The sequence below is a fragment of the Silurus meridionalis genome, chromosome 6, assembly GCF_014805685.1.
Source record: "Silurus meridionalis isolate SWU-2019-XX chromosome 6, ASM1480568v1, whole genome shotgun sequence".
NCBI lineage: Eukaryota > Metazoa > Chordata > Actinopteri > Siluriformes > Siluridae > Silurus > Silurus meridionalis.
The window spans coordinates 11,548,611-11,565,737 of record NC_060889.1 but is presented as its reverse complement, the minus strand read 5'-3'; the positions used below and the strand labels follow the sequence as shown (position 1 = coordinate 11,565,737).

Sequence of the window (17,127 nt, the reverse complement as noted above, 5' to 3'; positions counted from 1 at the left end):
TACTTTTTGCACTTCTGGTAGATGCCAAACTGTATTTCGTTGCTGTGTACCTGTACTATGCAATGACAATGTTCGTTCGTTCGTTCGTTCTATCGATCTATCTATCCATCCATCCATCCATCCATCCATCCATCCATCCATCTATCTATCTATCTATCTATCTATCTATCTATCTATCTATCTATCTATCTATCTATCTATCTATCTATCTATCTATCTATCTATCTAATATTAATATGATGTGAGGTCCAGTTAACAACTAAAACAGGTAGAAGTAATAACTACTTTTTATAATCAGTACTTCACCTTTTACCCAAGTATTTAGTAGTATATAGTAGTTTTTGGAAAACTCAAACCAAGCCATCTGGCATCAATATATACAGTGGTGTGTATGACCCCTTCCTGATTTCTTATTTGTTTTGCATGTTTGTTACACTTTAATGTTTCATATGTTTCATATGTTTAATTGAATTCAGGTGTGATAAACCACAGTTTTAACAGGGGGCAAACACTTTTTCACACGGGGCCATGTAGTTCTGGATTTTGTTTTCCCTCAATAATAAAAACCTTCATTTAAAAACTGCATGTTGTGTTCACTTGTGTTATGTTTTGCTAATATTTAAATTAGTTTAACTCTGAAACATTAAAGTGTGACAAACATGCAAAAAAAAAAAAAGGAAACAATTTTTCACACCACTGTATGCCACAATTGAAGTCACAGGTAAATTTATTTATTCATTCTGATGTTTGATGTAAACATTAACCGAAGCTCTTGATTCATATCTGCATGATTTAATCATTGTGCTGCTACATGTTTGGTTGATGAGGTAATGGCATTAATATGCAGGCATACAGATGTTTGTCAATCAAAAAATTATAAAAAAAAAATTAAATTAAATTAAATATTGTAAAAAAAATAGTAAAGATAAGTAGAAGTAGAATAGTAAAATAAAGCACTTTTTTATTTTTATTTTTATTTTTTACCTTTTTCCTACTGACATGATAATATTTGTCAGCTGGTCTGCAGTGTTTCAACAAGAATGTCTGAGTAAAGTCTGGGTGTGTTGTGTGACGGCATGGTTTATGTATCCATCTTACACTGTCTATGGCCTTGAGGCGAGGCCGAACTTGCCCTCCATGTCTTTACAGAGTACCACCTCTCTAACGCCCTGCCAAATCTCAACTGCCCAGTTTGTGTCAGACGAATGAACACTGAGAACCTGTGAACACAGTTTTCTAGACTATGCATTTTATTTGAGCCATGTAGATGCACCTTGGCCATTGTCTCTTTGTAAAAAAAATATGAGTTCATTGGGACTTCCTGGTAAAAAAAAAAAAAAAAAAGGTAAAGAATAAAAGAAACAACAAGAAACAACTTACATATAGTTACATATAGAGACTTACTTTGCTCAGGGATTGTAGAAAATGCTTTTATTGCCTAAATACTAAGATTCAGGCCCATAAACTCACTCAGCTGAAGGTACAATCTTCCGGAGGCATCTGTCCATAGAGAGTTTAAGAAACTGAAACATTAAAAATGATTCGTTTTGAAGGGTTCAGTGTATGACCCGTTACAGTTGCCTTTTGCCCCAGTGTGTGGTGGGCTAGATTGATAGGAGGTGGGGAGTGCCAGGGGTGGGGCTTTGAATGGACTGGATGTAGGAATGTTCCTTACCTGCAGCAGGAACATGTTCAAAAAGGAATGTAGGATGTTACACACTGCATGTCACATTGCGGTTTTACAAGACACAAGAAACCTTACCTGAATACACTTATCAACCTTCAGGTCTTCTAAAGACGGATACAATGACATGGTTTCTCTCCTGTTTCTTCTTGATCAGGATCAGTTACCTGGAGACACGCAAGTCGTGTTTTAGTGCATTGCCACAGAACTGCGCTATTGAGAATTCCAAGTAGACAGACAGGAGATTAAACAGATAGGAAAACCAAGCTGTTTGGCATGTTTGGATTGTAGAAGCCGATATCTTTCCATGCACCCATGCAGCATTATGTAACAGTACCAGCAAAAAAAAAACTGATAATTTCCTGTAATCCTTTCAGATTTGCAGTGTTAAAAGGTTTATGGGGCGTTCATTCCCACAGTGTTGCATTGCATGGAAGTCATAAACAAAAGTGCACATGTAGAGGCGGAAAGGGTGAGGTAACACCTAGGAGAATTTCGCAGTGCGAATCCCATTCACATTCATCTTTCTCCTATGATGCTTAAAATCGGTTCACACAATCGACCCATATGCATAACCTGTTTTAGCATTAAAAGATATCTTTTTGCGACTAGGCTGTAATTCTTCCCTATACACAATAAAATTCTTTCTTTGCATAACCCAGCTTGTTAGAAAGCTGGGTCCAGAATGGAGGGTAAGCCATGATAACAGCCCCTCTGGAGCAAGGAAGGTTAAGGGCCTTGCTCAAGGGCCCAATAATGGCAGCTTGAACCACCAACTTTCCAATGAGCAACCCAGAGCCATTAACCACTGAGCTACATGTTCCACAGACATGAGTCTAAATCTGATTTACCAGACTTAACAGTACACTGAGCTTAAAACTCAATTGTCTTGGTATTGTAATGTAAACCAGTAATAAAGACTTATTAACATTGCATATACCATTGCAAAGTAAATATGGCATTGTCAAAATGAATATGGCATGGAGTCTTTATGACAGCTGTCCGAAAGTCTTAAAAATTGTGCATGTTTTTATATGTAGTGGTATATGGTGTCATGTAAGGGGATGTGGTAGCTCAGTAGTTAAAGGTCAAGGTAACTGGCTGGGGGTTCAAGCCCAGGTATTGTCAAGCTGCCCCTCTTGGGCCCTTGAGCAAGGCCCTTAACCCTCTGTGCTTAAGGGGTTCTGTATCATGGCTGACTCCATGCTTTGACCCCAGAATCCTAACATAACCTTCTTTAAATAAAGCGTTCCCTTTTATAGTTCTAACATTCAATTTAGGTCATAACACCAGTGTCAAACATTTGACTTTAATAATTTATTGTGACAATACAAATCCACAACCTTTAAATATGGATTGTTTAGTTTCTCAATCTTTCTCCATGGAAATCGTATTGTGTTCAAAATTAGTAAAGAAGAGTGGATAAGGCTTGGTGACACTCAATAGTGGAATGTTCTTTAGATGCAAAGAGTGTGGTTCCACATAAACACACAGTTATAACCAGATGGTAAGATTTGCATTTAATATATGTATATATATATATATATATATATATATATATATATATATATATATATATATATATACACAATCAGAGTGCATTATGAGACGGTGAGGTAGAAATTATTTCTAATAGCTTAAGAGCATGAAAATGATCTAGACACTTAACCTGTTAAGGTGTCCAAAATTCATACTAACGCTGAAGGAATACTGAAATAGTTCTATATACAGTAGCGGAGAGAAAAGCAGATTATGTTTAAGTACAATGTGAGGGTTAAGTTGTCGAAGCTATGAATTATATTATGTATTTTTATTTGTAAACTCGCTGTGTGTACAATCATTACTCAATTTTTTCCATATGAGTAAATTCTCTTCAGCTTTTGATATTGACTGCCATTCAAAAAAACTGATGCTGGCTGCCTAGAAGGCCAAACCCTACATTTTATGAATACATTAAAATATTAAAATAAAAGTTTATTTTTGCAAAAAAAAAAAAAAAATAGGACATATAAATACCAATTTAATCAGAAGGTAAACCGTAGTAAATATACACTTACATGATCAATATACAGTAACATAGAGTAATATAAATACAATAGTTCACATTGCAGAATCATAAGGACTAAAATTGCAAACAGACTCTATAGAATATATGAACAATCAGTAAAGGGCTAAAATTTCTAAATACAGAAAAACCCAGAAACACATTTGTACATTATTAAACAAACATTCATTCAATGTACACTCACTTAAGTACACACTTAATTATGTGCAGCTACTTTACTGTGCCTAATAATTAACATATTTTGGTATTAATGGCCAAATCTGTAAATAAAAAGTAAATAGAGGACACCATTATGTTAAATTGTAGTTACTTTATCCATCATAATTATTATTACCATTAAATCCATCATCAACTACCTTCAGAACATACGATATTTTTTACTTTCAGACACTTTATTTTAAATGCAATGTGCTTTAGTTTAGAGTTAAAGCAATAGTTAAAGCTTTGGCAGCTTTTTCTTGTGCATAGTCACAGAGTAGGTCTACCGAATAAAGAAGACACTTGTGCTGATTATAAAAAGAAATTTAGATGTGTTTTTAAATTAGTGTTCTTTCACATTGTTTTGGCTTAACACATGGCATGTTTTCTTTTTCCGACCTACACAGTAATCATTAGAATTCTTTCTCCCTGGATCTCTCCATGTACCTGTCTGCTCTTATTCTGTATTGGAGCAATACATCTTGTGACGGTGGCAGGATGCCAAGGCCAGCACGGGTACGGTCAGGCGACAGTGTGCCTTGAGGCTCATTGAGTTGCAAGTCGTAGTGCCAGAGTACCACCATGAGAAATAACTTTATCTCATTCATTGCGAAGAAACGACCCGGACACTCACTGGCACCGGAACCAAACGGCACAAGGTAGTGCTTCACCTGTCGGCCATTTTTGTAAAACTGGCTCCGCCTTTCACCATTCTTATCCAAGAAACGGTTATACATGAACTCCTGCATTAAAAAAAAAAATTCATGACCACCTATAATACAGCACAAAAGTGTAGCTTTTCATTAAGACCCATACAGCAGAATAACAGCAGCTGCAATATCACTGAATGAAGATGATACACTGTGATTTAATAAGTAATCTAGTACTTTTATTTGAAAGTTATGCTATTCAAAATATTTACCATTGGGTTCGGGTAGATGTCAGGGTCTAAGTGTATAAGTCGGGGGTAGAGTGCAATGTAATCTCCTTTCCTAATAGCTGCCTCTTGACCTGAGTCCATTGTCAGAATGAAGTCATCGCTTGCCAGTCGGATCATAATAGAAGCGCTCGATAGACGCAAAGCTTCCCTGATGATACTCTCTGCAAAGGGAATCCACATTAATAGGTTATGTATAGGTTTCTGTAAAAATATGATATTCGATATCAACATCAAATAACTGCTGAGTCACTACATTATGTATGACGGTATTTTGCTAACAGTTTGGGTTACATGATGGAATAGAGGGTTATACCAAAACCTTTATACTAGGGATGCACCGAAATGAAAATTCTTGGCCGAAACCGAATACCGAAGAAGAGGAAAGCAAGGCCGAAAACAGAAACACCGAAAGAAATTATGCCAATTATTATTACCATTGCATTTATGGCTGTGACTGTGTACTAACCTTTCTAAAATCAAGGTATTTAAAATTACAAATTATGAAAATATTTATTTATAGCACATTGCAACAATGCACAGGATAAAATTAATTAAAATTCAAACTTAAATGTTTAACTTAAATGCACTCGTGTACATTAAATAATAATGTACAGGCCCTCTGGCCTGCTGAAAGGTTGTAAAATTAAATATGTTCTTTCATAAAAACAAAGTGCATTCAGAACAAGTGCAACTGCTTAAAGACACAACAATACAACAATATCACTGGGAAACGTCCTGCCTTTTCAAAAACGTCCGCCACAGACGGAGTGCGCATGCTCGGAGGGGTTTTGCTTTTCTGTGCCGCGTTCCTCTCCTATTCAGTATAGCGATCGGGATGTTTGGGTTTCAGGTGATAAATTAAACCCGACGTGGAGAAAGTCTTTGCAGACACACCTCCTCTTGAAATTTCGCGATTACATGTTTTGCAAATCGCTATCCGTGGGTCTTTCTCAGATATACTGAAATACGTCCACACCGACAAGCACGTGCAGGCCGCGGTTTCTGTTTGCGTCATCACAACAAACTGTTTCGGCCGTGTTTTTTCGGTGATCAAAGTCTTTCGGTGGCCGAATATTCGGTGCATCCCTACTTTAAACTGACTCCATAAAGTCCCGGGTATTATATCTCTTAGTCCCTTAAATACATAATTAGTTCTCTATTAGATCACTGCAGTTTCCTAAATAAATGGGCCAGCCAAACTGATGTGTGAAACATGTAGTTTAGCAATGAAAAGAAATTGAAAAAAGGCAGAAAAACAACCAAAGACTGCAGCAAAATGCAAAAAATTAGAGATGGCCTTCCCTTTAAATCTTCTACTTTACTTTTGGGATAAACCTGCAGAAAGTCTACATGGATCTGTCAGTGCTGTCACCCTGCTGAAAAAAAACTATAGAAACCCTAATAGAAACAAATGTTTTAGTGGGAATTGTAAAGGTTTTAATGAAAAATGTAATGGTGTAGAGACTGTGTCTGTACTGGTAATACGTTGCCTTTTATTCATGCTTTCATGTTTTAGCTAGATGATAAGAACCAACTAGCTATAATTGGGCCACATTTTGGACACCATTAGGAACGTATAAGATATTATTAAGCATTCAGATTCCAGAGGATTCTAAAATGGTCTAAAAATTAAAAAATGTGATTTTAAAATGGTTTAAAAGTTTGATGACAATAATTTAATAATGTTCATAAGACCACTATGTAATGGAAACCATTTGCCATTGGTTTTGATGCTTAACGGCTCATGTTTTGTAATAGCAATTGTAGTGGAAATACTAAGTGTTACAAAGCTGTTAATATAAACCTGGTCCTAGCTATAAGAGTAACTGAGTACTAAACTAACCGTTTAATGGATGATCACAAGCTTTCACAAGCTGAAACTGACTAAAACAGTCTGTGTTTTTTGTTCCATGTTTGTTCAGTGCAAGTGCTCTATATACAGTATAGTTTAAAACTATTAGGAACATCAGTGTCATCTACTATTCCTTTTCCTTCAGGTTTCTGTCCTTCATATTTTGTTCTACGACTGCAGCGAAGAGTTTAAAAATTCTCAAAGGGAGAATGCTGGGGCATTTGGTTTGAATGTGAACTGTTCTGCTGATAATATCACCACCATTATTCTGCACCATCTACTAATTCTTAACGTCCTTTTATTCAAGTATAGACTTGTTGATGTCTCTTTTCCCATAACTCATGTATTATACAGATTAAATGATTGTGGCTTCTCATACGATGTAAAGCAAAAACCGTCTATGTCTTTTTTTACATATAGAAATTCTGCACACACATTAAAAGTACATTTTATCCAAATCATCAATTTATATTTTTAGCAGTTTCCCTTCCCATTACAGAAATACGACAGAGCGAGTCAGTCTGTGCTAATGCTTTCTAAGCTTTGCTTAGTATTCCAGCATAGTCCCAGGTTGCAAGACTGTTTTTATCAATAAAACATACACCGATAAAATCCTTTTACAAGTTTCAAGCATTCTAAAGTGAAACAGTCTCATGCACAACATCCTTGTTCTGTTGTAAAATTCCAAAAACTGTAATAAGTGTGCATCTATGTAACTACACTATAATTATATTTAATATACCCTACTTAGATTAACAAGGTATCATGTTTCCTTCATATATTTTGGGCGAGGGATTTTCTTTTTTAGAAAAGGCATTTTATACATGTTCATTCCAATGTTGTTCCACACAATGTTAATGGTGTCCTATACTGCAGATGTCACAAAGCTGTTTTTGATGTCTTGATTGATTGTATTGCAAAAAATAATGTTTGTATAAAAGTGTAATCAGTAATAAGACCTACCGAGTACAGTCATGGATTCCAGCTGCTCTTTGGACAGGCTGATTGGTGTGTCATTTGGTAACTGAGCCATGATCAGCTCAACCTCTTTATAAGCTGCAGCAAAAGCTTCTGGAGTTCTGAGAAACAAAATACACACGAAAATCAATGCAAACAAACAGACATGCTTTGAATGTGTCATGTGATCCCTTGCCAGTACACTGTGTTTACTACCTCAGTGTATAGTAGAGACTCCAAAAAGCAGCAGGCAAAGTGTTGGCCTGTGAAGCCCAGAGCATGCATACGTTTGTGCGTGCTTTTTCTGTCTCGTTCAGGTGCATGCGATCGAAGGCATCCATCCTGCGCTGAATCAGATCCGAGATGCACATCCTGTGATGGAGTTCCCCGTGCAGCAGCTTCTTCGCTAATGCTTCTCTCGCCCTCCATGCACGCCTGCACAGCGCAATAGGAATGCCAGCCGCCAGGGCAGGAAAAGCCCCGTCAAATTCCAAGAAATCCTCCTTCACCTTATGCCCAACAGATCCTGTTCCCTCCGGCTGAAGAAGCCCTGCCTGCTTCCCAAAGAGTGTGACAAATCCGGCCTCAAACATGATGCGCGTGGTAAAGCACTGTAAACCGTCCTCTTTCCAGCCATTCCCACTTGGCTTGCAGTGCTGGAAAGCAGTTTGTAGATTACCAAGCATGTTCTGGCTTAGTCTCTGAAGAGATGGACCTTGTAGCGTTTGAATGAAGAGCGAGTGCACTTCTCGGTAGGCTTCGGTGTAAAGCGAAGATGTAAAGTCACAATGACCAAACACCTGAAAAAGAGGTATTTGAAGGAAGGAAGAAAACATATACACTTAACTGAAATATCTAGTATACCTAATATCTAGTGTCTAGATAAATCTATATAAATCCATCTAATCTAGTATCTGGCACAGTTAACTAATCACTTGTGCTTGTATTAGTCTAGACAATTGGAAATAACCCCTGACACACTGGGATCAAAATACTTTTTCCAAATAAGAAACAAGCTAGGTCATAGGACGTATTTCCACAGAACCACTTGTTAAGCACCTCTCAAAGCAGGGGTGAAGATTCTGGTAATCCTTCTTTAATAATTTTCGACGGCACAATATTTTGGTAAAAGTTCAGTGAAAGATGACACGTGCATGATGTCATTCAAGGTCATAATTAACTTGTGGAGGAAATCATTTCAACAGAGGCACAAAGAACTACTCATTCGAGCGTTTTTCGATTTCTGCAATGCCCCTTTACTAAAAAAACAAACTTAAAAACAAAATAAAACACAAAACAAAACACTGTATATAACCTCTGTACTATACATGTACATATCACATAGTATATCTTTTTTACTCCTCTTTACCTCTGCACTAATTTTTGTCTATATGTATCTTTACATCCCTACTGTACATTTTGCCCAACATTTCACATTCATTTATATGTTTATATAATGTGTGTGTGTGTGATATATATATATATATATATATATATATATATATATATATATATATATATATATATATATAAAGACTGTTTATTCAGCTTGCACATTTCCTAAATGCCATAATCTTATAACCTTTCACTTCTGAACATTCCTCTTCAATGCCATAGCCTTAGAACCATTTGTCTGTACTTCTTAATGATGTCCACACATCTCTGCACTGTTATAGCCTTTATATTTATTCACTGTACATGTATATAACATATATACATATATAAATATGCTACATATTTATCTGCACTATTTGCACGATTGCTGCATTTTGCACATCTATCTATCTATCTATCTGTCTGTCTGTCTGTCTGTCTGTCTGTCTGTCTGTCTGCCTGCCTGCCTTACCCGCTGAGAGAAACCCATGGCGAATTTGTGAAAGTCGAGGTTCTTCCCCTGGCGCATCACTGCAGAAAAGGAGAAAGGATCTGTGACGAAGGTGAAGTGCTTCCCTGCAAGCTGGCATGTAAAAATGTCTCCATGCTTTTGTCGCATTGCTTGCAGGAAGGCCAGTGGGTTTTTTCCATAGTCCAGAATTACACCAAAATAAGGCCATCCTTTCACCAGCGGAGGTTCTTTTGCTCGCCTGTATACACAGACATACATTAATAATTAAAATAACACATTTTTTTAAGTTTAAAAAAAAAATGTACAGTGCCTGACAGAAGTTTGGAAACTTTTCTCATTTTGGAGAGACACATGCCTGTTCCTTTTGTTTATATGCAACACACTGAGTAATAGTTTACAAATTCTCAGCATGAATAACTGCTTTACACACTCTTGGTATCCGTACAGTTAGTTTCTCCAAACAAAAAAGTAATAGATAGATAACACTCCAGCCAATTGTTTGCTTTCCTAATAACATTCACAGAGCCTAGACATATGCTACGTGTCACTGTCTTATTGAATTTACATTAACAGCATTTGGCTTACGTCAACAGAGCATCTAATCGGTTAAGGGCTTTTTCTCACGGCCCAAGGAGTGGCAGCTTGGGTATCGCTGGGATTTTGAACTCAGGACCATCAAATGCAAATTCCAATGCGTTAACCACGAAGCTACCATTAAGCTACCACCAGTCTTCAATGGTGAAGATGGTTCCAATGATCTGCAGTGTAGAATTGCATGGTGTTGGAGTATGGAATGGTAGCCATGTTGGTTCAGAATTCCTTTTCATCCCAAATATTCTCCAACCTTCCCTGCTCCAAAACATCTCCAACCCATTAAGTTTCCACCTCCACGTTTGACTGGGGGGGTGTGATGCAGTCTGATAACATCTCTCCTGTACACTGCCTTACATATGTTCTTCTGTTTAAAAAAATAATTGGACTCGTCTGTCTGCAGAACCTTTCCAGTCATTCACTTTCCAGTACTTGCACATTTTTGCCTTTTATCTACTTTGCGGCACATAAACAGAAAGACCATGCATGTGTCTCTAAAGCGATTATTTTTGACAGGCACTATGAAAAAAATAGAATATAATTAACTAGATAATGCACCTATATAATGTAATCAATTAAATGAAATAATGTATTAATAATATACAACTGAAAAAATATACAGTTTTCAGTAAACAGTTTTCAGTAACATGACTAAGAAGCCACTGAGGAGTGTTTTCTCATGATGAATTCCAGCTTTCGCTGAGCTCACGCTCGCAATTAATTGTATCCAAATGTCTTTGTGTAATATTTGAAACAGTGTGGATGGATATTTAGTCATACATTTTACCAGACACACTGAAGGATAGCAGCAAGTTCACATCTATCACATATCAAAAATTCGAAATATGATCGCTCAAGAAAGCAGATTACACAGTTACAAAGTTCAAAACAGCCGTCCCTTCCCAACCTGCATTTCACAGCACAACTTGAATAATCTGATGTAAACAGATTTCCTTAGCAATACTCAATATACTTAAGCAAACATATTAGTAGGTAAACAGATTTTTTTTTTTAAAGAAACAGTGACATTTGTTTAGCAGGAGTAAAAACACACAAAAATCTCATGCTCATTTTTCCTGCTTTGTCGTTTTTTATGTCTAAAATGTGTTCTCAAGAACAAACCTTGTCCTTGACCCACAAGCTTTCAATAACAGGAACGACACACCGATGACGAGAAAGGCAACGAGAATCCATGTAGCCATGCCTAAGCTCTGTGCGTTTGCTGCCACTTTCTATTCCCTGTTCGCTCCTTTTACTTCGGTCCTGTCTGGCTCTTATTTTTTTAACCCTCTACAAGCTCCTCCTGCATCACATGTAGCTGCCTCAGTCTTTCAAATAAGCTGTAATGAAAGACATATGTCTATACATGTCTTATTTCTTTAAGACTGAGTGGAAGCTGTGCTTCTGATTCTTAAAGAAACAGTATTATAAACACTCCCAATAGAACCAAACCATGTGGACTTGCAGATTAAAAAAACGCACAGACAATGTAGACTGATTTCACATATTTATACTATTTGTCCTGTACAAGGTTGGGGACACTTGTAGAGGACATAAACATTGCTCTTTTGTATTAATTGGAAGGATTATGCATGTGGACTGCCCTCTGTATTTGATCTACATAAATTTTTTTATGTATTACTATTGATTTATTATTTTTGTTCCATACAACCCGGTCTCAGAGCAGGAAACACAAGTTTCTTTTGTGTAGTTTCTTATTGTTTTGTTCTTTCTTTTATAATAACTATGCAAAGTATACGCTCACAATTCCTCTAACATATAACAAGCCTTTGATTTAATGCTGTCTCACTTCATAAACACTGTCCTGTTTTACAAACAGCTTTGATTTTGCCTTAACTAGTCATGTTTAATGATTGCTTGACCCTCGTCTTTTTTTTCCTTTTATCTCACTTCATGTGTCTTTATATGACATACTGTTGGTATGATGTTTTTTTCTGAAATGCGGTGTTACGCCAGAGGTAATGACACACACAATTTCCAGAAAGTTCAACTTTCAGTCCACAGAGTATTTTCCCAAAAGTCTTGTGGATCATCAAGAATTTTTCTGGCAAAACTGAGAAAAGCCTTTATTTTCTTTTTGCTCAGCAGCGGTTTTCGTCTTGTAACTCTGCCATGCAGACCATTTCTGCCCAGTCTCTTTCTTATGGTGGAGTCATGAACACTGACCTTCACTGAGGCAAGCAAGGCCTGCAGTTCTTTGGATGTTGTTGTGGGGTCTTTTGTAACCTCTTGGATGAGTCGTCGCTGTGCTCTTGGGGTAATTTTGCCAGCCGGCCACTTCTGGGAAAGTTCTCCAGTGTTCCATGTTTTCGCTATTTGTGAATACCGCCTCTCACTGTGATTCACTGGAGTCCCAAAGCTTTAGAAATGGCTTTATAACCTTTTCCAGACTGATAGAGCTCAATTACTTTCTTTCTCATTTGTTTCTGAATTTCTTTGGATCTCAGCACGACGTCTAGCTTTTGAGGATCTTTTGGTCTACTTCACTTTATCAGGCAGGTCCTATTTAAGAGATTTCTTGATTGAGAACAGGTGTGGCAGTAATCAGGCCTGGGTGTGGCTAGAGAAATTCAACTCAGGCGTTTTAACAGTGGGGGCAAACACTTTTTCACACAGGGCCATGTAGTATTGGATGTTGTTTTCCCTCAATAATAATAAAAAACCTTCATTTAAAAACTGCATGTTGTGTTCACTTGTGTTATCTTTTACTAATATTTAAATTAGTTTGATGGTCTGAAACATTAAAGTGTGACAAACATAAAAAAATAAAATAAATAAAAATCAGGAAGGGGCAAACACTTTTTCACACCACTGTATATTAGCTGCCCAGTATGAAGTTTAACTGTGCAACTGTCTAAAGTACTTTATTATACATGCTGGTAAAAATTGGAGGGGATTTCCACTCTTTAGAGCAGATATTGACTCTATCGTGACTGGGAAATTCATGTATTGGGAAATGATCAAAGACAACACAGTCCTCATACATGTCCTTCACCACCCTCACATACTTCTGCCACACCAGACTTCCTCATACAATACCACAACTCCTCTCTCGGCACCAGGGACGCCGCTAGCTATTGGCACAGCAGGCAATTGCCTAGGGCCTTGGGCTTGGATGGGGGCCTCTGTAACCGTAACAACAGCGCTGCTGTTCAAACATGTGTACAGACGCAAAAGAGGGAAGCCTGCCCGTGAGCGTGAATTTTGACCTGCGCTCCCAAGCATTCATCTCGCGAATGTCCGTTCGCTTCCTAACCATATGAATGAACTTTTCCCCACCCGCACCAACAAGGACTTTTCAAACTCTGCTGCATTGTGCTTTACTGAAGCCTGGCTGAGTGAAGCCAGTCTAATCTAGAGGCACTATTTATAAACTGTATACCTTTTTACCCGTTGATCTGGACGAGCTCACGGGAGACTGTAACGTAATACATTAGTTTCTGTGAGGATATGTGCACCCTACCAGTTCATTCGTATCATTCAATCAAACCGTGGTTTACTGGGAAACTGAAACAGTTTCGTCATGCCAAAGAGAATGCTTACAGAATTGGGGATAAAATCTTGTATAAGCAGACCAAGAACAGACTAACAAAGAGATTAGATTGGGTAAAAACAAAACAACTCTGAAAAGCTGAAAAAACAGTTTTCAGCCAACGACCCAGCATCAGTATGGACTGGTCTGAGGTACATCGCCAAGTACAAGACACCACCACGCTCAGTCTGTGGAGAATCCACAACTGGCTGAAGATCTGATTGTGTTCTACTGTCGGTTTGAAAAGCCCAGTCTAACACCCGCCACCCCCTCTGATCTGCACTTCACACATACACCCCCCTTGCAACCCCCCTTCCTCCCTCCACCTCCATTCACTGATGAGAGGATTATGGGTGCCCCACTGCCCAATCTTCAATATCTTTAGGCATTCAGAGTGGTAAAAAAGGCTAAGAAAATCACTTTGGACCCCACACACCCAGCCCACTCTCTCTTCGAACTGTTGCCCTCTGGTCGGTGCTACAGAGCACAGAAAACCAGCCAGGCACAAAAACAGTTTTTTTCTGCAGGCTATTCTCAGCCTGAACAATGAAATTACTCATAACTACACATTTATACATAGAATCCAATGGTTCATTTGTAAACTGCACAGTTGTAAATAACATCTGTACATTCCAAACAATATTTTTACTCTGTATATATTGCATTATTTAACTGTCTGGTTTACTATTCTGTTACACTATGTCTCCTTTCTCCTGCACTGGAAATGCCTGACGCCAAGACAATTTCCTTGTGTGTATAAGCAATTAAGAATTATTTCTGATTCTGATTCTGATTTCTGATTCTGATTATTTCAAAAAAGAGCCTGAACTGTCTGTATATCTATCATAATAGCCTATTTTTAAATAAATTGTCATGTTGTATTTACAGAATAAATACAATTTAAGCATACAAATACAACTGAAGTTAACTTTTGTTTCTTTTTAATAGTCTGTTTTATAGTTTGTCTCTTTCACATCCACTGTTGATTTGGTTATATAGTGCATATTTCGGGGATTTAAATGCAATACATAATATTATCTATCTTACTATATCTATAGTCTATATTGCTTTAGTAGGGGGGAGGGGGAAATTATGTCCATATCCAGTTAGAAAAATTAAATTTTACCCAATGTTACTGTATAGAGCAGGCAAAATTTTTAGTCATTTATAAGAAAATCAAAACCTTAAACTAACCAAAGTTACCATTTCAAAGTAATGCAAAAGACGTTATCAAATCATGTTTTGTATGAATAAAAAGGTAAGAGATTATATTTGATTTAAGTGCTTTTAATTTATTCTGGAATGTGGAAGTAGGCTGGGGGGCCTTCAAAATACATTTTGCCTAGGCCACCCTGCCGTACCCTTTAAATCCACAAACACACAATGCAATCCTTCTGACCTTCTCTATACTTCTTCATCAACATTCTCAAAGAAAATAATGCATCTGTGGTGCTCTTCCTCGCCATGAAACCATACTGTTGCTCACAGATGGTCACCTCTTCTCTCAGCCTGGCTTCCACTACTCTTTCCCATAACTTCATGGTGTGACTGATCAACTTTATTCCCCTGTAGTTACTGCACAAACTTCCTTTACTCTTAAAGATCGTTACCAGCAAACTCCTCCATTCCTCAGACATCCTCTCACCTTCCAGAATCTTATTAAACAATCTGGTTAAAAACTCCACTCCCATCTCTCCTAAACATCTCCATGCTTCTACCGGTATGTCATCTGGTCCAACCAACTTTCCACTCTTCATTCTCTTAATCGCTAAACTCACTTCATCCTTACTAATCCTATCCACTTCCTGCTTCACCATCTCCACATCATCCAACCTTCCCTTTCATTTTCCTCATTCATCACACACACACATCATATTTGAATAAATAAATCAGATATTGAATTCGCAGTCAGTCGAAAGCAGTGAAAACACACACACACACACACACACACACACACACACACACACACACACACACACACACGAGAATCCCTAATGCTACAATGTTACAAACGCTAATGTTTGATAGTACTTTGAGCTTTCACCTCTTTTTTCTTTTACTTTTATAAGAAAGAGCTGAAAGCTTACCTTGTCCTCGACCCTCTAGATAACAGAAAACACACACCGACAAGGAGAAAGGCAACTAGAATCCATGTAGCCATGCCTCAACTCTGTTTCACCCCCATTCGCATGTTCCGTTTCGCTTCTTGCTTGTTCCGTTCCATCTGGCTGTTTTTCCTCACTTTGGGATCACTCCAACTCACAGTAGGTGGCGCTTTATATCGCACGATATCACAGCCATATGTGCAGCTCCACAAACCCGGAGGCAAACAATTGTCTTTTACCCTCTACAAGCTTCTCCTGCTAACTGTAGTTCAGTGGTGGACGAAGTACACAAAGCATGTAGTTGATTAAAAGTAGAGATACACAAGGTAAAATATTACTCCAGTAAAAGTGCACCATTTAAACTTTCACTTGAGAAAAAAGTAGAAAAGTCTTTGCTTTCAAATGTTCTTAAGTATCCAAGTACTATGTTTATTATGGCTATAATGTTCCTATTATCACTTTATTATCACTAGACTCTTTGCTTAATCAACTCCAATCTTACTCTTAACACTTTCATATAGTAATAGAATGATATTAATGAGTCAAACACTGATTAATATAAAATTAATTTTCATAAGCCCAGCACTTTCTTTTGAATGACTAAAAAAAAAAAAAAAACGCACAAATTATTTATTACTCTCAATATGTTCAGTTTGATGTGATAGAAGAGTATCTGCAAGAATGAAAGGGTAAGTTTATAGGACTGTGGTGAGACCTGCAATGTTGTATGTTTTAGAGACAGTGGCATTGAGTAAAAGACAGGAGGTGGAGCTGGAGGTAGCAGAGCTGAAGTTGTTAAGGTTTTCATTGGGAGTGACGAGGATGGACAGAATTAGAAATTAGTTTATTAGAGGGACAGCGCATGTTGGACGTTTTGGTGACAAGGTGAGGGAGGTGAGATTGAGATGGTTTGGACATGTGTAGAGGAGTGACATGAGTTATATTAGTAGAAGAATGCTGAGGATGGAGCCACCAGGAAGGAGGAAAAGAGAAAGGCCAAGGAGGAGGTTCATAGATGTGGTGAGGGAGGACATGCAGGTAGTTGGTGTGAAAGAGGCAGATGTAGAGGACAGGGTGGTATGGAGACCTTTGATCTGCTGTGGCGAACCCTAATGGGAGCAGCCAAAAGAAGAAGAAGAAGAAGAAGAAGAAGAAGAAGAAGAATATGTTCTGCTTGATGTTTAACCGATGCTGAACTGTACGTTCATGCTAAATATATACCACCAACCCGCACTGGCGGTTATGTCTTGAATGAGGTCCAGGGTAAACCACGCAATGACCCAACAAATAATGTGCACAATTTATAAAATTCTCAAAACCAAGAACTATACAACTC

The 17,127-nt window shown here is 37.7% G+C and overlaps 1 protein-coding gene across 2 annotated transcripts; it reads right to left on the bottom strand.

Annotated features, from left to right (window-relative positions):
* Positions 1-3,479: 3,479 nt before the first annotated feature.
* Positions 3,480-16,023, bottom strand: LOC124388006 (cytochrome P450 7A1). 2 transcript variants are annotated; one of them, XM_046852626.1, is made up of 6 exons: positions 15,774-16,023; positions 9,543-9,780; positions 7,913-8,496; positions 7,703-7,818; positions 4,870-5,048; positions 3,480-4,690 (listed from the first exon to the last, which is right to left on the bottom strand). In XM_046852626.1, exons 1-6 carry the CDS (start codon positions 15,845-15,847, stop codon positions 4,361-4,363), a joined length of 1,521 nt encoding a protein of 506 aa, XP_046708582.1. In that variant the 5' UTR covers positions 15,848-16,023; the 3' UTR covers positions 3,480-4,360. The 2 variants fall into 2 exon arrangements, with proteins under 2 accessions (XP_046708582.1, XP_046708581.1); XM_046852625.1 differs by lacking the exon at positions 15,774-16,023 and adding an exon at positions 11,256-12,127.
* Positions 16,024-17,127: the final 1,104 nt, after the last annotated feature.